The sequence below is a fragment of the Barbus barbus genome, assembly GCF_936440315.1.
Source record: "Barbus barbus genome assembly, chromosome: 5".
In the NCBI taxonomy this organism is placed as follows: Eukaryota; Metazoa; Chordata; class Actinopteri; order Cypriniformes; family Cyprinidae; genus Barbus; species Barbus barbus.
Window position 1 is genome coordinate 11,304,361 of NC_136733.1, and position 21,812 is coordinate 11,326,172.

At 40.7% G+C, this 21,812-nt stretch overlaps 1 protein-coding gene across 1 annotated transcript in view; it reads left to right on the forward strand.

Annotated features, from left to right (window-relative positions):
* LOC306870222 (serine/threonine-protein kinase PAK 3-like) overlaps positions 1–21,812 on the forward strand; it is a 252,637-nt gene that overhangs the window by 93,100 nt on the left and 137,725 nt on the right. Inside the window, exon 6 of the mRNA XM_079417359.1 lies at positions 15,765–15,827. Within this exon, the coding sequence (XP_079273485.1) occupies positions 15,765–15,827 (63 nt within the window). The remainder of the gene's footprint in view (positions 1–15,764; positions 15,828–21,812) is intronic.

Here is a 21,812-nt window from a genome sequence, read left to right on the forward strand (position 1 = left end):
GCCATACATCCAGTTTGGCCAAGACCATCTTAAGTGCTTGAACCCCGGTAATCGGTGCTTGCAGCTATATTTATTATTATTATTATTATTAATATTTAAAACAGTTGAGTACTTGATCTTGAGTATCCAAAGATCAGAGTTTATCTGAAATTAAAAAAGATTTTATAACATTATACAGTATACCATTCAAAAGACTGCAGTCAGTTTAATTTTTGTTTTTTGGGAAATAAATTAAAGAAATTAATACTTTTATTTAGCAAAAAACTAATTTTGCTTTAAATTGATCAAAAATAGTGATAAAGACATTTATAATGTTACAAAATTTTCTATTTCAGAAAAATGCTGTTCTTCTGAACGTTCTATTCATCAAAGAAACCTGAAAAATATTCTACTCAGCTGTAATAATAATAATTATAATACATTTATTTTGATCAGCAAATCAGAATATTAGAATGATTTCTGAACGATTTCATGTGACTGGAGTAATGACGCTGAAAATTCAGCTTTGATCACAGGAATAAATTACATTTTAAAATATATTCAAATAGAAAACAGTTATTTTAAATAGTAAAAATATTTCACAATATTACTGTTTTGCTGTATTTTGGATCAAATAAATGCAGGCTTGGGGAGCAGAAGAGGCTTCTTTAAAACATAATTAAAAATCTTACTGTTCAAAAACTTTTCAATGGTAGTGTATATCATATATATATATATATATATATATATATATATATGATATACAACACTGAAGAAATGACACTTTGCTACAATGTAAAGCAGTGAGCAGTGTTGGAGTAACGTGTTACAAAAGTAATGTATTACAGTAACGATTACTTTTTGCTGTAATGCAGTAGTGTAAGGCATTACTAATCAATTTTCAGTAATATTTTACTAGGTACATGTTCAGCAATGCTTGCGTTACAACACAATTTTAGCCCAAAATTAAAAAAAATAAATAAATAATAATTTAAAATCGGGCTCTGACTTTTTTTACGTCCCTATGGCCGGGCTTCGGGCCAATATTCATGTCATAGTTCAGACGCGGGCCAGTCCTCGGGCCTGTTTTAGGCTTCTCCTTATCTTTATATTTTAGACATCCATCAATTATTGATGTAAAAAAAATTGCCGCGCTGGTGGAAACAACATGAGTCCATGCTGCCGTGACTGTCAAGAGCGGCTCGACGGTGTTTAGTGTCCCGCAGCAGCAACGAGCCGTCAGCACAGCTGAAGAGTTCTGCATTCAAATACAAGCTTGCCGTAAAGCCCCAGCAAAAGTAATTACCATGAATGTGTCTGGGGGAAATAGTAAGGATTCGCCTTTAGAGAGAAGTGCATCTTAATGGATAATGATTATAGTAAAGAGTTTTTGTTTTTGTTTTTATTTATTTGGTTAAGTAGTAATGTAAAGCTTTCTATAGATATATTTATCATGTCTGTGAGGCATGTATTCGCTGTATTTCGGTTCATTTTTGTGAAGTGCTCCTGTTCAAGATAAAAACACAATATTTTGTTGATATTGTGAGTGCACACAAATAAAAGTAGACCCTTTACAGTTCCGAATTATGTATTACTCTTACCTTTATGAGCAAACATTATGGCGTAAGTTGTTTCCATTGAAAAAAAATAGCAATTGATTGCGCTGGTGCCTCCCATGTCCTGTGCTTTAGCTTCTCCGCACAAACTACTGGATGCAGCGCAAATTTATAGGTTTAACGTTTAAACATTGTTATATGCTTGAACTGTTTTAGTATATCTATAGATTTTATTTAAGGCAAGTCATGATGATTTGTGAAGGCTAAATCGATCAAACATAAGCTATAATCAGCCTGCCGATGGCCGCTTGATCATTACCATAAGAAAGAAAAAACATATTTAATGAAATCCATTTATGCTTTTTTCAATTAATGCTCCAAACGTTTTTTTAAATGAACTTAATGAAAAAAAAACAAAAAAACAAATATAAACACTTTGCCATTACATACAAAACTGAACTATTTGAAGAAAACTGCCGTTTTGGGAGAAGGGGGGAAAAAAGACCAGTAATTCTGATAAGCTGTCGGACACAGGGCAGGTTAGGGCCTAAATTTGAGGCCCGCAGGGCTCTAGTACATTTTGTCATTTTAGAATGTTAAGTTCTACTTCTGCAGTTATTTTGGTGAAATTAACTCAAAAGTAATACAGGAGTCATGTAACACATTACAGTTCTGAGACAGTAATATTGTAAGTTAAGGAATTACTTTTAAATAACAGTAACAAGTAATCTATAATGTATTACAGTTTGGAAGTAACTTGCACAACACTGGTAGTGAGTGTACAGCTTGTATAACAGTGTAAATTGACTGTCCCCTCAAAATAACTCAACACACAGCCGTTAATGTCTAAACCGCTGGCCAAAAAAGTGAGTACACCCCTAAGTGAAAATGTCCAAATTGGGCCCAAAGTGTCAATGTTCTGTATAATTGTGTATGTGACGAATAAAAAAAAAACAAATCTTGAAAAAAAAAAAAAATCGTTATCATGTTGGAATACTGCACTGCGGCCCAGTCTCTGCTTCAGTATGTCACAGTACATGTTGGCATTCTTGGTTCCCTCAATGAACTGTAGCTCCCCAGTGCCTTCCACCACCATGTTTGACACAGCCTCTGGATATGACGCTGAGCACGTGCACTCAACTTCTTTGGTCGACCATGGCGAGGCCTGTTCTGACTGGAATCTGTCCTGTTAAACCGCTGTATGGTCTTGGCCACCGTGCTGTAGCTCAGTTTCAGGGTCTTGGCAATCTTCTTATAGCCTACTCCATCTTTATGTAGAGCAACAATTCTTTTTTTCAGATCCGCAGAGAGTTCTTTGCCATGAGGTGCCATGTTGAACTTCCAGTGACCAGTATGAGAGAGTGAGAGCGATAACACCAAATTTAACACACCTGCTCCCCATTCACACCTGAGACCTTGTAACACTAACGAGGCACATCACACTGGGGAGAGAAAATGGCTAATTGGGGCCAATTTGGACATTTTCACTTAGGTGTGTACTCACTTTTGTGGCCAGCGGTTTAAACATTAATGGCTGTGTGTTGAGTTATTTTGAGGGGACAGCAAATTTACACTGTTATACAAGCTGTACACTCACTACTTTACATTGTAGCAAAGTGTAATTTCTTCAGTGTTGTCACATGAAAAGATATAATAAAATATTTACAAAAATGTGAGGAGTGTACTTCTGTGAGATACTGTATATAAATATACATATATATATATATATATATATATATATATATATATATGTATATGTGTGTGTGTGTGTGTGTGTGTGTGTGTGTGTGTATGTGTATGTGTGTGGTGGTGGGCCACCTGGACCAAAAAATGACAGGGCCGATTTTTTTCTCCCAGTCCACCCCTGTGTAACAGCCTCCACCAGCTCCATGTAAGCTGATGGAGGCTGTGAGGCTGCCTCAATGCTCATCACAACCATCTCTTCAGAGGTGGACATCTGAAGCACTGTGCCCTCACACAGGGTGAAAGAAACCACAGTGGGTCCTTCCAAACTCTGAGAGAGGGCACTGAATCTAGTGAGTGAGGGCAGAGAAAGGGCAGAGCCCATCTCCAACCCCTCTGCTAAATCTGTCTGCGATCCCCATGATCTCCATCTATGATGTTATGAGGGCAGGGAGGAACACACAATTTAAAATGTTGCTTGCCACTTTACTTATAATGTTAGATTGGAATACTCCACATCTTAATTCAATTTGTGTTTACTTCGAGCATGACTTTTAGCCGGATTAAGGTAATCAAAAATCTCTGTTTACATGGTAGATTCTCAATCAGAGTATTGTCTTAATTATGTTAATATCGGAATATTGTTGTCCATGTAAACGTACTGAGTGTCTCATTCATAAACACTTGTTTCATTATAGGATGAATCAGCATTTTTGAATAAATCTCTTTGATGATTCATTGACAAATACGTTTTTTTTGTTTTTTAAACAGTCACTTTTCACCACCTCCTGCTCGATACAATAGCTCACATACAAGTATCAAACAGGATATCTGCAGGATATTTAAAATTTAAGGCTCTTTAACCCCTTAACGGTCACCCCCCCTTTTTGAAAACTTTTTGAAAGTGCACTATTTAAAGTTAAATTGTAATAATTCATGAATGCTTTTGAATACAGACCTTTTAAAGAAGACAATCAGCAGATTATTGCAGAAGTGAAATAATTTTAAAAAACGAGAGTAAAAAAAAGTTATAAAAGTTTAAATTTACTGTAAATAACATGTACGATACTATTATTATTATATATTATATAAAATAAATATTTTACAAAATATATTTTAATCCAAATTTGGATCCAATAAAATTAAAGCCATATGTCTAAATATGTTGTGTTCCAAATTTGAAGTTGATATAAAAAAAATTGAGGTTACTATACAATTTTGTTTAGGCGTTATACCACAAACAGCCACCGGGTGCCATTGAAGTTTTTTTATGCACTTTTCTGTAACAAATGGATCAATTTCTCTCTCACTCTTACGCCCATCACAAAATAATCTTGAGACTCAGACCTTTCCGATGATATGTATTTTGTCAAGATTATAAAAAGTTTTGATTCTATAAGACCGTAATACATTTAGAATATGACACCTCCCACTAAGGGGGAGGAGCCCGCTAAAAGATTTTAAAGTACCATTTCTATGGTGATGCAATATCCGATTTCAAAACGGTTTTCACAGGATGAATTTTGAGATTTTAAGCATTCAAATGATATATAATATATGATGATTACTAAAACATGTGATAGGAAAAAAAGGAAACGAATAGAATTTTTGTGTCAAAGGTCAGAGCTCCTATTATGGTGTATATGTTTTGAGGTGCGCTCTTGTCATAAATTAATCTATTACTGCTCCTACATAATTTTTTATAACAAACAGTGGTGAAATATCTATTTAGGAGTCTTGGACCTTTCCAATGATATACAGTTTGTCATGATTAGATTAGGATTTAATGGTAATATATTGAAGTAAAGTTAGGTGTCCCGTATACGGGACGGTGACCTTTTATTTTTTTAAGACCTGCACAGATTAAATTAATACTTTATGAGCAGGGTAGGACAATGTCTATGGTAACAAATTCAACCATAAAATGCAAAGAAAAAAACAACAACAAAAAAAAACATGATTTAGAGAACTCTCGGAGGTGTTAGCATTGTAATGTACATGAAAATGTTAATGTGTTTGGTCTTGGTGGAATAGATCTATGCTGCTGCTGCTGCGGCAGAGCAAGTACTGACTTGCCACTGCCAACACATCCACAAAATGCTGCTGTGAGCATGTAAGAAATACTTCTGCTGCACATATTATATAAATGAAGCAGGAGGCACAGAATGGACAATACAAGCCAACATATGCATGCTGCTGAGTCTAAGAATAAAAATTGCTGAATCAGCGGACATTCACATATCAATTCAGTTCAATTCACGTTTATTTGTAAGCGCTTTTAACGATTCTAATCGCTGCAAACAATTTGAAGTTTCAAAAAAATTTAAGTTTCAACATTATATTTTGGAGTAGCTTAACCTGTTAACCTTCGCCCCCCATTGTGGGCCTCACAGGTGAAAATAACCTACCTAAATTAAAATGGTAACAGTTCCTGACAAAGTGTGCTACACAAACAAATTAGGTATCTTTGGAAAGAAGACAATAGGCTTTACTATCTATCATCCAAAGTTGATAATGCTCAAAAAGATAAAAAGTTATAGACACTGACGTGCCTTGAAAAATATTTTTCCACATTGAATGTTTTTTTATTTCATATACAAATACATGAAATAAGTCCTAGAGCAATCCAGAAAAGTAATGGATTGAAAGCCACGTCTCATGAGTTCATATTTCAAATTTGAAGAAGATACCATGAAAAATGAGATTCCTGCAATATTTTTTCTGAAACTATTTATAGTCCTCCCACCCCCCTGTTTGAGGAAAAATAACCACCAAATGGATTGCTGAATTATCAGAAATCAGAATGAGCTTTTAGAATTTGTCTTGGTGTTATGAGCTTCCAGTACAGAAAGTAGATTAGATTCAACTTTATTGTCATTGCACATGTAAGGTACAGGGCAACGAAATGCAGTTAGCATCTAACCAGAAGTGCAATAAGCAGAGGTGCAGGATATACAGTGCCTACAATATGTTACATATGTACAGAATATACAGATAAGGCAGTAGTACTATGGACATAATTTACAAGTTTTTAAATACTATCAGTATGATATACAGATGGGTGATATGAACATACTATACAGATGGATTGTGCAGTAAATGTATGTACACTGTGAGCAAAAACTATGAACATAATTACAAATGGATATGAATAAGCTGTAAATTAAGATATATAAACACTAGTGCAATGAACATTGAAAGTGCATAGAAATAAAAATTTACAGTACATAGTACTCAGTGTGTAGATTGTTTTTTTTTTTTTTTTTTTTTTTTTATCGATTTAATGATGGGGAGGGGTGAAGAGTTTGTAGTGGTGTGTAAGGGGGGTATCACTGGGCAGAGTTTAGTAGGGAAACAGCTGTAGGGAAAAAGCTGTTCCTGAGTCTGCTTGTCCTTGTTCGGAGGCTCCTGAAGTGCCTCCCAGAGGGCAGTAAGTTAAACAGTCTATGGTCAGGGTGAGAGGAGTCCTTAAGAATGCCGCGAGCTCGACGTAAACAGCGTTTTCTCTGGACGTCCTCTATGGCAGGAAGTGGTGTCCCTGTGATGCGTTGGGCGGTTTTCACCACCCTCTGTAGTGCCTTGCGGTCAGCAGCTGAGCAGTTCCCATACCAGACTGATGCAGTTGGTCAGGATGCTTTCAATTGAAGTTCAGCTGGATGGTTGGAGACAGGTGGTTCTTCTTCAGTGTCCTAAGGAAGAAGAGGCGTTGGTGAGCCTTCTTGACTAGGCTGGATGTGTTGGTGGTCCAGGTCAGGTCCTCCGAGATGTGCGTTCCCAGGAACTTGAAGCTGGAGACACGTTCAACAACCATCCCGTTAATGTGGATGGGGTCATGCGTTCCACTTTTCTTCTTCCTGAAGTCCACAATAAGTTCCTTTGTCTTGCTGGTGTTGAGGAGCAGGCTATTGTCAGCACACCATGCAGCCAGGTGCTGTACCTCCTCCCTGTAGGCAGTCTCATCGTTGTCTCTGATGAGGCCAATCACTGTGGTGTCGTCAGCAAACTTGATGATGGAGTTGGATCCATGCACAGGCCTGCAGTCATGGGTGTAGAGGGAGTAGAGAAATGGGCTCAGCACACAGCCCTGTGGTAAGCCGGTGTTGAGTGTGATGGTGGTGGAGCAGGTGAGGCCTGACCTAACATGCTGAGGTCTGTTGGTCAGAAAGTCCATAATCCAGCTGCAAAGGGAGGTGTTAACACCCAAGTCTCCAAGTTTAGTGGAGAAAGTACAAACATAGTGCAGACAACATATAATTAAGGTGATAAAGAACACTAATGAAGAGAATATACAATAATTAAGAATAACAATAGTAATAAAAATAAAAATATACAGAAAGGAGACATGACCATAGACAGAACTGTGAACGTGCATGTGTCCTATGTACAGATGAAGATTTGATGGGTTATTTACAGATGTACAGTACCGGGGTGTGTTATGTGTTGTTCAGGTGGGATACGGCCTGGTGGAAAAAACTGTTCTTGTTTCTGGCTGTTCTTTATTATACAATTATACAAACTATTTTAGTCATTATACATATTCCTGCATAGTTTTTCAATTATAAAATAATAGACAGATTTATTTGAGCACTAAAAAATACAAAAATAATTATTTGAGTAATAAAAAATTAAAAAAATGCTTTGTACAGAGTATGTGCAGGTGCTGGTCATAAAATTAGAATATCATGAAAAAGTTGATTTGTTTCAGTAATACCATTCAAAAAGTGAAACTTGTATATAAGATTCATTCATTACACACAGACTGATATATTTCAAATGTTTATTTCCTTTAATTTTGATGATTATAACTGACAACAAATGAAAGTCCCAAATTCAGTATCTCAGAAAATTAGAATATTAATTAAGACCAATGCAAAAAAAAAGATTTTTCGAAATGTTGGCCAATTGAAAAGTATGAACATGAAAAGTATGAGCATGTACAGCACTCAATATTTAGTTGGGGCTCCTTTGGCCTGGATTACTGCAGCAATGCGGCGTGGCATGGAGTCGATCAGTCTGTGGCACTGCTCAGGTGTTATGAGAGCCCATGTTGCTCTGATAGTAGCCTTCAGCTCTTCTTTAATTGTTGGGTCTGGCGTATTGCATCTTCCTCTTCACAATACCCCATAGGTTTTCTATGGGATTAAGGTCAGGCGAGTTTGCTGGCCAATCAAGAGCAGGGATACCATGGTCCTTAAACCAGGTACTGGTAGCTTTGGCAGTGTGTGCAGGTGCCAAGTCCTGTTGGAAAATGAAATCTGCATCGCCATAAAGTTGGTCAGCAGCAGGAAGCATGAAGTGCTCTAAAACTTCCTGGAAGACGGCTGCGTTGACCTTGGACCTCAGAAAACACAATGGACCAACACCAGCAGATGACATGGCACCCCAAACCATCAATGACTGTGGAAACTTTACACTGGACCTCAAGCAACGTGGATTATGTGCCTCTCCTCTCTTCCTCCAGACTCTGGGACTTTGATTTGCAAAATTTACTTTCATTAGAGAACATAACTTTGGACCACTCAGCAGCAGTCCAGTCAAGACGCTTCTGACGCTGTCTCTTGTTCAAGAGTGGCTTGACACAAGGAATGCGACAGCTGAAACCCATGTCTTGCATACGTCTGTGCGTGGTGGTTCTTGAAGCACTGACTCCAGCTGCAGTCCACTCTTTGTGAATCTCCCCCACATTTTTGAATGGGTTTTGTTTCACAATCCTCTCCAGAGTGCGGTTATCCCTATTGCTTGTACACTTTTTTCTAACACATCTTGTCCTTCCCTTCGCCTCTCTATTAATGTGCTTGGACACAGAGCTCTGTGAACAGCCAGCCTCTTTAGCAATGACCTTTTGTGTCTTGCCCTCCTTGTGCAAGGTGTCAATGGTCGTCTTTTGGACAACTGTCAAGTCAGCAGTCTTCCCCATGATTGTGTAGCCTACAGAACTAGACTGAGAGACCATTTAAAGGCTTTTGCAGGTGTTTTGAGTTAATTAGCTGATTAGAGTGTGGCACCAGGCCCCGGTTTTTCAAAAGTAATCCACTAGGATTTTGGATTATCGGATTGGATCAAATCTTGAAAATGGGTTTTTCAAAAGAAAAAACAGATTACATAATCGGATTAGATCACGTAATCCAATCTTGGTTTTGATCCGGAGCAAACCTTTAGTTTGGGTTTTTCAGAACTTTTTTGTAGGATTTGGATCACTTTGATCCAAAAAAATCTGGATTAAACTGATCCCATCAGAAGGGTGGATTCAGCGTGGATTTCATGCCCAAAATGTAATGAAAACTTTAAAAATGTATCAAATAATACTATATTTGGATCATGCAGTATCTTACAAGATATCCTATTTATTCATAAGGTTTTAATTTTATTTGTTCATCCGTCAGGCTACAGTGATTAGGTAGGCTTTAACGTATTCAGCCTTTCAGTATAGGCCTACAGCAAAGTTTTTAGAATATTTATTAGTGATGCATGCAATGATGACAGAATAACCAAAAAAATGCAAAGAATGGCAATCACTGTTTTGAAATCCAAAACAAATCCAAATCAGAAATAGTGTCTAACTCTATTGCGTCCCTTGTTGCATGTCCTGTTTGCTCGTTCTGGCAGAATGCAGGAGGTTGGTTAGGGTCTTCAAGGGGCTCAGGTGCATCAGTGTCAGCACAGAGAGGGACATTGCACTTAGTAGCGATGTTGTGCAGGACAATACAGGCAAGGGTTATGTTGCATGCTTGTTGTATAGTTAAGGCATGCAAAGCGCCTCTTAAGAACTCCATTTAAACGCTCGATTGCACATCTTGCTCTGCAATGAGCAGTGTTGAAGCGCCCTCATCAAACAAAGATGATGATTACAAGGCACTTCTGCAAAAAGAGACTGAAAGGGCAGAAGCACAGCTTCGTCTGGCAGAGGAACAACTGACTCTGACCAAAGCAAACCAAGGCCAGACTTGAGATCCGCCTCCTAAAGGCTACGCTCAGACAAGATGGTCTCTCCACATCAAGTCTGAAATTATTGTGGAGTATTTGACATTGTCTTTTTTTTTTAATTCAATACATCTATATTTGAAACTTGTTATAAATATCCTCAATGTACAGTGTTTGTGTTGTAGGTCTCAGATGAGCGGACTGCTGGAAGAGGATGGGGTGGGGTTTTTCTTGTTTTTAGTTTTTTTTAAATGTGTGTGTTTTCATTTCAAATAAAAATAAACTTATATTGACCCCACACTGGCTATTCTACTTGTTGCTCTTTACATATCTATAGTTCTACATTGTGATTTCCTATCCTGTTTGAGCACTGGTTATCCAGATTTGGTGATCCTGAAAAATTCCTATCCGGATCAGATTGATCCAATCCGATGTTGCTTTGAAAAACTGTCTCAAAAGTAAGATGGATTATGTGATCACGGATCGCAATAAAAGGATTACTAAATCCGGATCAATTTTATCTGGATTAAACCTTTTGAAAAACCGGGCCCAGGTGTCTTCAATATTGAACATTTTCACAATATTCTAATTTTCTGAGATACTGAATTTGGGACTTTCATTAGTTGTCAGTTATAATCATCAAAATTAAAGGAAATAAACATTTGAAATATATCAGTCTGTGTGTAATGAATGAATCTAATATACAAGTTTCACTTTTTGAATGGTATTACTGAAATAAATCAACTTTTTCATGATATTCTAATTTAATGACCAGCACCTGTATAACATCAACTCTGCGCTAGATATTAAAACCCAAAATATAGCGAAAACACTATTAAATAGCACAGTAGCAAGATCGGCAGTTTAAGACATTAACTTGTAAGCACAAAACACAAGATACTTCTCTTTTTAATATAAATAAGGCTTTATTTGATAAATCTAAGACATGTAAACTAATCTAACACATGAACACAAGCATTCACAAATTCACACATAGTAGAAAGAGAGAAAGTGAGGAAAGGATGAGTTTAAGAGAATGAAAATTTGAAATTCCAAGTTTACAGCAATATGTGCTATGTTTCTTATATATATATAACTCAAATATATTAACTACAACACACACACACACACATATATATACGAGATTTCATCTCGTCTCGATTACTGTAATGCCCTTTTCATTGGCTTGCCAGCTACCTCAATTGCTAGATTACAGTATATTCAAAACTCAGCCGCTCGTATTCTCACTCAGCCCACATCACCCCTATTCTAGCTGATCTGCATTGGCTGCCAGTGGCCTGCCGTATCAAGTTTAAAATTCTCCTGCTTACTTTTAAAGCTTTGAATGGTCTTACAATAACATATCAATCATATAAAAGACATAATGCACATTATTTGTGGATAATTTTGGCTCTGATACTCTAAATTATTTTAAATGTTTGTTGGTTGAAAATCGTCCATGTGAGTTCTGTAGTCTTGTTCGAGATAAAAAGGGTAAGTGGGGCCGTGGATGAGCAGGAAGCAGATGGTCAAGCGAGTCACGTGCCCGTGCTGCAAGAAAAGATCTATTGTTGTTCTCCTGATTGAGTTAGTTATTATCACTCTTTTGAGTAGATAACGATAAGACGCTGACAAGAAATTGACATGTGGTAGTGTGATTGGTTTAGACCTCGTGATGAGTTAATTCAATGGCATAACTGTGTCTGCTCGGAGAGGTCTTACATGTATATATATATATACAGGTACATCTAAAAAAATGAAAAAGTTCATTTTTTCTTGTAACTTATTTCAAAAAGTGAAACTTTCATATATTTTAGATTCATTACATGTAAAGTAAAACATTTCAAAAGTTTTTTTGTTTTAATTTTGATGATTAGAGCTTACAGCTCATGAAAGTCAAAAATCAGTCTCTCAAAATATTTACATTTGCGTTTCAATTAATGACCATCCCTACAGTATAAATTCCGAGTATCTCTTGTTCTTTGAAACCACAATAATGGGGAAGACTGCTGACTTGGCAATGATCCAGATGACGAATATTGACGCCCTCCACAAAGAGGGTAAGTCACAGAGGGTCATTACTGAAAGGTGTGGCTGTTTACAGAGTGCTGTATCAAAGCATATTAAATGCAAAGTTGACTGGAAGGAAGAATGTGGGTAGGAAAAGGTGCACAAGCATCAGGGATGACCGCAAGCTTGAGAATACTGTCAAGCAAAGCTGATTCAGACACTTGGGAGAGCTTCACAAGGAGTGAACTGAAGCTGGAGTCAGTGCATCAAGAGTCACCACGCTCAGACGTCTTCAGGAAAAGGGCTACCAAGCCACTTCTGAACCAGAGACAACGTCAGAAGCGTCTAACCTGAGCTGTGGAGAAAAAGAACTGGACTGTTGCTCAGTGGTCCAAAGTCCTCTTTTCAGATGGAAGTAAATTTTGCATTTCATTTAGAAATCAGGGTCCCAGAGTCTGAAGGAAGAGTGGAGAGGTACAGAATCCATGTTGCTTGAAGTCCAGTGTGAAGTTTCCACAGTCAGTGATGATTTGGGCTGCCATGTCATTTTAGAGCACTTCTTGCTTGCTTCTGCTGACAAGCTTTATGGAGATGCTGATTTCATTTTCCAGCAGGACTTGGCACCTGCCCACACTGCCAAAGGTACCAAAAGCTGGTTCAATGACAATGGTGTTACTGTGCTTGATTGGCCAGCAAACTCGCCTGACCTTGTCAAGAGGAAAATGAGAGACACCAGAATCAACAATGCAGTTGACCTGAAGGCCGCTCTCAAAGCAACCTGGGCTTCCATTACACCTGAACAGTGCCACAGGCTGATTGCCTCCATGCCACGCCGCATTGATGCAGTAATTCATGCAAAAGGAGGCCCAACCAAGTGCATAGAAATGAACATACTTTTCAGAAGCCTGACATTTCTGCTTAAAATATCCTTTTTTTATTGATCTTATGTAATATTCTAATTTTCTGAGACACTGAATTCTGGGTTTTCATTATCTGTAAGCCAGAATAGCCCCCCCCCCCCCCCCCCCCCCGCCCGGTAAACTCAATTTAACATATTTTTGTTTAAGAATTTTTTTCTTTTGTATTTTAAGAGAATTTCATGGCACTAATTAATAATTATGCAATAATTATGATACATTTTTGAAAATTACTTTTTTTTTTTTCAAGTATTTTCTATTACTTTTCAATTATGGCAGTATTTCATGTTAAAATAGAGTCAATGCCTTTAAAATCCAATTTTTGAAGCCAGATTATTGCCATCTGGTGGGAGTAAAATAAGAAAAACATCTGCAATTCCATGGTTTAGCCCATAGATTCCCATATAGTTCTATATAAAAGGCCTATAAATTCTCTAATTGTTTTTAGACATAAATACTTATTTTTATTAAGTTGTGGGTTTGGATATATATTTAGACATTTTCAAAGACAACTTTTTGTAAAGATTTCTTTATTTATTTATCTATTTTTCTTTTTTGAAATGTTGATTTAAAGCGTCAGTTTTTGAATTATTATTACTACAGTCAAACCTGAACACAGAGAAAGCATTTTGTTAGACAAATCATTAAAATTCTGTAAAATGTAACAAAATGAACAGGAATGTTTTATCAGAGCTGGGTCTGATCTGATTTCAACCTCTTATTTCAGTTTTCTGACTTGTTATGGCTATATGGGTATAGCCATTCCAATTCATTTGAGTGTGTATAATTGTGTGTGTGTGTGTGTGTGTGTGTGTGTCTGTGAGTGTGTGTAAGTGAGTGTGTGTGTGAATGGATGTGTTGGTTTTGCACTCTTGATGTTTAAGAGTTTCACCCCATCATTGCTGTGTACTTTTTTCTGCATTGTGGCAGATTTGTAGATTGTACATTCATTTCCTATGGTCGGTCATTTTTGACCGAAGACCACAAGTGTGATTTTTTTTTTTTTTTTTTACGACCACTTAGCCTGCTTGAATCAAGCCCTCAATTTTTTGTGTTCACATTGCAAATGCCATAAAACTCACTTCCAGTGGATGGCATCTAGCACAAAAACCTGTTTTGGATGAATGATCTGGGGCCTCATTTATAACATTGCGTACACACAAAACCTGCCCTGAAAGAGGCGTACGCCACTTCCTACGCAAAATGGGGGATTTATAAATAATAAACTTGACGGGACAATTTGCACACCTGCTCACAAACTCTGACCCATGCGTACGAACCCTTTTTCCAGGAGTGAGAAAATTAATGAAGTTTTCATGTCTATATACACATTTACATTAAATATTCCACTCTCATAATGTAAATAAGCACTGAAATTACATTAATTATGCATATTTTTAAACAAAAATTAGGCTAAATGAATTTAGACATATTTGTAATGGATGCGCTTCATCACTTTTCCTGTGGCATGCTATGTTTTAATGACAGCGAGGAGTGCTAGGTGCACAATAATTATAGGTGCACAATAATTCATCTTTAAACTGCAGATCTCATGTTATGAGAAAACATTTTTAGCGAGAAGAATGATCAATGATGCACACTTACTTCGATATTATGGCGCTGGATACTCGGTGTTCGAACGGTCCATTGTCCAATTTGAATAGGTCCAATGATAATAACCTACTGTAACCTACCGCAGCTGCACGGAGGTGTTAATGTCGTGTGAAGGCATCTCCACAACATTATGAAAAATACCACTGTATTTGAAGGATACAACTGGAAGCAAACGGTAAGATTTGCACGATTCATTTTTAAAATAAGTCAGTGACGCGCCGAGTCAGACAATTGTATTTACACTGCAATAAATATAGGCCTATCTGTTTCCACTAAAAATAGCCAGTGTAAAAGAATGAGATCAACTTTATTCTTTATAACTTAAAAACTTTACTCTAAAATATTTATTTGATAACTATTTTAAACAGTTTTAGATATATTTATTCTAGAACATGACAAGGATAGTGGATGACTTTTAGCAAAACAAAATGTTTGGCACAAATGGTATCTATTTATAGTCCGTATCTCATATTTCCTTAATGTCTTGGAACTTTTGACGGTGTTAAACATGGTGTCACGTGGATAGGAATATGCATGGAAATGATATGCAGATGAGGTTATGCATAGTAAAACGAGGCGTTGTAAGCTCCATATATGGTGATTTCGGGGAGGAGTCGGGGTGGAGATGCACGTACGCACAATCTTCCCCTAACTGTTATTTATAAAGCTTTTTGCACAGATTTTTGCACTGGTTCTGGCAAAATCGACCTGTTGTGCCTACGTACACTTTTAGGATGAAATCTACAGAGTTTTTTATAAATGAGGCCCCTGAGCTTTATAAATATGACTGTATATTTCATATCCCCCATACAATCAAGCTATCAAAGTGGTGGCAAATGGATGTCCATGTTTAGACTGCAATAATGAAAATGCTCACTCCTTATCTTAGTTGTATTTTCCCTTTTGCCCATTCCTTTCATAAGAATCTCACCACCAGGCCACCTTTCTTTTCTGTCTACCTCCTTCCTGTACACTTTCCCTCCAATACTCTGTTCCTTACAGTTCATTTGTAGTGTTTGAATACTTTGTGGGTTTTTTGTCTCAAGTAAAATATCCTCCCGTTCTGAACCTTATCATCATTCAGAATCGCCTCCTGTCTTCCGGGCCACCTGTCAGCTTTAGAACCTGCAGCGCATTATTTGACAAGGTAAAACTTCACCTTCATAATGTACCAAACTAAATAAGCAGCATCATTTGACAAAGCAAATGCCTCTACTGTGCAGTAATGAGTCTTAGAATGTGCTTAGAACTTCACAAAAGACACATTGTTTGGCATATAATACCTCTACACCCAACAACCCAAATTTGTTAATTCATATGTTCTGCATTTCTGAATCTCACAAGAATTTATTTATAGGCAAGAGGGTTACTATCTAGGCATGACTGCTACTTGCTAGTCAGGGATGTTCTTGATTTAAAGAAACATGGATTCTATTAATTTTATTGAATAATAATATCTTAGGGTGGCCCTTATTAGGATTTTTTTTTGTGTGTGGGGGGGGGGGTGTTAACCTCTCACCCCCTCTTTTGTTTCTCCACTTAGTTATGCATGTACAATTCCATCCAGATAATTTGTCATTTAGGGTGTGCTCAAAGAATGCATCGTTTTATCACCACGTACTTCAAGAGCTGATTGGTGATATTAGCAAAGATTTTGTTCACTGATAAAATGTTGAATGTTTCTGATATCAGAGATGAGGGGCAGTTGTGGCCTAATGTTAGGGAGTCAGACTTGTAACCTGGTGAATGACCAGCGCTCTCTTCCACCCTCAATAGCACAACTGAGGTGCCCTTGAACAAGACACTGAACCCCAAACTGCTCCAGTTGGTGCTGGAGCAAATGGCTGCCCACTGCTCTGGGTGTGTGTTCACAGTTCGTGTGTGAGTTGTGTTCACTACTCACTGCTCTATGTGTGCACTTGGATGGGTTAATTGCAGAGCACAAATTCTGAGTATGGGTTACCATATTTGGCAACATGACACGACAATGGAAGAACACTCGTAACTTCATTACGAGTGTTCGTTCCTAGGTCCGCAAGCTAGAAATCGAACTCGGAATACCTGTGTCACAGAAGGGCCAGGCTCAGCCCAAGACCAATTACCACGATCCATCTCACCTGAGTTTTGAGCACCCTCACCTGCACCTCATCACTGCTGCAATCACCTCTCACATAAAGCCACCATCCACAGATCACCAGTTGTCCGATCTTGTTGTTTCTACAAGGACCGACTCCATACGAAGCTGCTCTCTGAGTATACCCCCTGACATTATCACTCATTAATACTGACCTGTTTCTCTGTTCCTCTTCATCCTCCGACCGCAGACTCCTACTCCTGGTTCCCGCTGCCATTCCCGTACGCTCCTGAGATTCCCATCTCACAAGGACCTAAGAAAGGGAAAAGGACTGTTAGTATCGAACTTCGAAGATCACCGTCACGAGCGGAGAAGAACCACTAACCTGATTCCACAACCATCACCGTGTGCTGTGTTCACTCACGATCTGTAAATAAACCACTTCACTGAAACCACTTACCTCTGTGTCTGACAGTTCCATTACAGAAGATCGGACCTCGACGACATCAAGATGAGTACATCAGACCCGTTTCAGGAACTAGTCGACACACTCAAAAGGATCCTTACCCAACCAGCTTCAACACCCTTACCATCATCAGCTCCCGCTCCCGTCACTACCATCACCAACTCTTCTTCGCCAGTCATGTTCGCCAGTCCCATGGCCCGACCAGCGCCCTACTCAGGTGAACCCGAGGAGTGCAATGGCTTTCTGTTACAATGCTCCTTAACTATTGATTTACATCCTCAGATGTTCCTCACGATCAGGCTAAGATTGCGTTTGTGATCACCTCTCTCACGGGACCAGCTCTAAGATGGGCAGAGACTATTCTCAGCCAAGCAGGACCCGCTACCCAATCTTATTCGCATTTTATCACCCACTTTAGAGAGGTATTTAGTAGTTCACTAGGCGATTCCTCAGTTGGCGAGCAGTTGTACAAACTTCGGCAGGGTTCCATGACCATACACCAGTTTGCCCTGAAATTCCGCACCCTAGCGGCCGCGAGCGGCTGGAATGAGCCCTCTCTGATTACCGCCTTTCGCCAAGGTTTAAGTCCGCACTTGAAATCACATCTAGCGGCATATGACGATACCTTTGGGCTAGAGAAGTTTATCCAACTCGCTATTCGCTGTTCCAACCGCCTTAAGGCCTGTTCATCAGACACTCCTTCCACTACAGCCATTGTCACTCCTCCCAGTCGCCAGCCAGAGGTCAGTGTTCCCACAGAACCCATGCAGACTGATATGTTCCGTTTATCACCCACTGAGAGGCAGCGACGCATCACATACGGACTCTGTCTATACTGTGGTAACCAAGAGCACACGATTCTCACATGCCCCCTTCGTCCACCACGACTGATGGTGTGTGGTCTCCAGCCCGATATACCCAAGATGAATCTGTTAACTACTTGTGCTAACCTTCTCCTTGATAATGATCTACTACCAGTCACCGTCCTCCTTGACTCCGGCTCTGCAGGGAACTTCATCTCGGGGAAACTCTGCCGACAACTCAACCTCGAGACCAGGAAGACAGAAACTACTTACCAGATCCAAAGACTCGCCGTCTAGTCAAATTCTGTGTTGGACCCTTACAGCTCAGAGTAGGTCTACTTCATCAAGAGGCTATTCATCTGCTGGTGTTAGAAGAATCCACCGTGGACATTATATTGGGGCTGCCCTGGCTGGTGAAACACAATCCTGTGCTGTCTTGGAGATCTGGAGAGGTTCTGAGGTGGGGTTCGAATTGCTTCTCACGGTGTTTCCCGCACTTACCGTTACCTAGACTTCGGGGCTCGAGGAAGCTACCTCTCAACGCCACGTCTATAGAAAGCCCCGTGGAGAAGCAGTCCGTGGAGGTTCCATCGGACTATACTTCCTATCGTGATGTTTTCTGCCCTAAAAGAGCCTCACGTCTACCACCTCATCGGCCATGGGACTGTGCAATTGACCTAGTTCCGGGTGAGCCAGTACCGCGGGGTAGGATATACCCTTTATCCCTACCAGAACAGAAGGCCATGGAGGAGTATGTAGAGGAGGCTCTCCAACAAGGATATATTGTACCATCAACCTCCCCTGCTGCTTCCAGTTTCTTCTTTGTGGCAAAGAAGGATGGAGGCCTTCGTCCCTGTATTGACTACCGTAAACTCAACCTCATAACCGTCAAATATCAGTATCCCCTTCCTCTTGTCCCAGCGGCTCTCGAACAACTCCGCGGTGCCACCATCTTCACTAAACTGGACCTCCGCAGCGCTTATAACCTCATTCACATCAGAGAGGGGGACGAATGGAAGACCGCTTTTGTGACCCCTACTATTAGCTATCACTATGAATATAGGGTTATGCCCTATGGACTCGTCAACGCCCCCTCGGTTTTCCAGAGCTTCATGCATGAGGTGCTCCGGGAGTTCCTACATCGATTTGTGGTTGTCTACATCGACGACATATTAATATACTCCCGGAGCCTGGCCGAACATCGCCACCACGTTGCGGAGGTCCTACAACAACTATGCAAGTATCAACTGTATCTCAAGGCTGAAAAGTGTCTCTTCCATCAATCATCTGTGCACTTCCTAGGATATATCATAAGCAATGGTGGCATTCGCATGGACAAGGGGAAGGTGGAAGCTATCACTTCCTGGCCACGCCCTCCCTCCATAAAGGAACTTCAACGTTTCCTGGGGTTTTCAAACTTCTACCACCGCTTCATTGCCAACTACAGCTCCATCACTAGTCCACTTACAGACCTGCTTCGAGGAGGGAAGAAATCCCTCTCCTGGAACCTCAACGCAACCGAGGCATTCAACCACCTCAAGAAAGCCTTTTCCACCGCACCTCTCCTGGTCCATCCCAACCCTGATCTGCCTTTCGTCGTGGAGGTGGACGCCTCTACCACCGGAGTAGGTGCGGTCCTGTCACAGCAGCAGGGGAAGCCTCCCAAACAACACCCATGTGCCTTCTTTTCCAAAAAGCTCAGCCCGGCGGAACGAAACTACGACATCGGAGATCGTGAGTTATTAGCCATAAAGCTGGCTTTAGAAGAATGGAGACACTAGTTGGAGGGGGCGTCTCAGCCTTTCCTGGTACTCACTGATCATAAAAACCTTGAATATCTACGAGAGGCAAAACGTCTCAACCCACGCCAGGCTCGATGGGCTCTGTTCTTCGCAAGGTTTGACTTCAAGATCTCCTACCGCCCAGGCTCTCGTAATCTTAAGGCTGACGCCCTATCCCGCATTCATTCCTCCGAGGACACACTTGAAGAACCCGAAGGTATTCTCCCTGCTGACATCATTATCAGCCCGATCGTTTGGAACTCTCCTCCAGTTGTCTCCGACACACCTCCAGCGAATCCGCCGGGCTGTCCTCCAAACCACCAATATGTACCCAGGACACAGCGCACACCCCTCATCCACTCCACACACTCCTCACTTGGTACTGGCCACCCAGGGGCCAACGCTACTCTCTCGTTGCTAAAAGATCGCTTCTGGTGGCCCAATATGGCAAGGGACGTGAGAAGGTTCGTTCAGGGCTGTCCAGACTGCGCAATTTCCAAAAGTTCCCGTCATCTCCCTTCAGGCAAGCTGATGCCTTTACCCATACCCAACCGCCCTTGGTCACACCTGGGAGTTGACTTCATCACTGACCTACCACCATCTGACAACAATACCTGCATCCTAGTCATTGTTGACCGATTTTCCAAATTCTGCCGACTTCTTCCCCTACCAGGACTACCCACAGCCATGAGGACGGCGGAGTTACTCTTCAATCATGTATTCCGAATCTATGGAATTCCGGAAGATATAGTCTCCGATAGAGGTCCTCAGTTTATTTCTCGGGTTTGGAAGGCCTTTTTCATGCTCCTAGGTGTGACCATCAGTTTAACCTCTGGATATCATCCTCAATCCAATGGACAGACTGAACGTAAAATCCAGGAGATAGGGCGATTCCTGAGAACCTTCTGCCATGGTCGCCAGAACTCTTGGAACCAGTTCATAGGCTGGGCCGAGTACGCCCAGAATTCTCTCCGGCACGGAGCCACTGGACTCACTCCCTTCCAGTGCGTACTCGGCTTCCAGCCCCCTCTCTTCCCTTGGAACGGCGAACCATCTGACGTACCTGCCATAAATCACTGGTTCCGAGAGAGCGAGGGAGTCTCACCATCATCTACAACAGGCAGTGCGCAGGCAGAAGATCTCAGCTGATGCTCGCCGCTCTCCTACACCGAATTATCTTCCAGGACAGAAGGTATGGCTATCCACACGGGACATCAGGCTGCGCCTGCCTTGCCGCAAGCTAAGTCCCAGATTCGTTGGTCCCTTCACCATACTGGAACAGGTCAACCCGGTCACGTACAAACTTCAGTTACCCTCACACTATAAGATTCACCCTACCTTCCATGTGTCACTGCTCAAACCTCATGTCCCTTCTGTTTCCCCAGAGCCTGGTCCAGTCGAGGAACCCCCTCTCCCTCTCATCATCGACGACGGCGCCATTTACAAGGTTCATGAGATCCTGGATTCCCGGCGTCGTGGTGGGAGGTTGGAATATCTGGTGAACTGGGAGGGCTACGGTCCTGAGGAACGCTCATGGGTCCCCAGGAACGACGTTCTGGATCCGGCTATTCTGGAGGAATATCATACCACTCATCCGAACCGTCCTGCTCCTCGAGGACGAGGTAGACCACCACGACGCCGGGGTCGGCCCTCAGGAGCGGGCCGTGGAGAGGGGGGTACTGTCACAGAAGGGCCAGGCTCAGCCCAAGACCAATTACCACGATCCATCTCACCTGAGTTTTGAGCACCCTCACCTGCACCTCATCACTGCTGCAATCACCTCTCACATAAAGCCACCATCCACAGATCACCAGTTGTCCGATCTTGTTGTTTCTACAATGACCGACTCCATACGAAGCTGCTCCCTGAGTATACCCCCTGACATTATCACTCATTAATACTTACCTGTTTCTCTGTTCCTCTTCATCCTCCGACCGCAGACTCCTACTCCTGGTTCCCGCTGCCATTCCCGTACGCTCCTGAGATTCCCATCTCACAAGGACCTAAG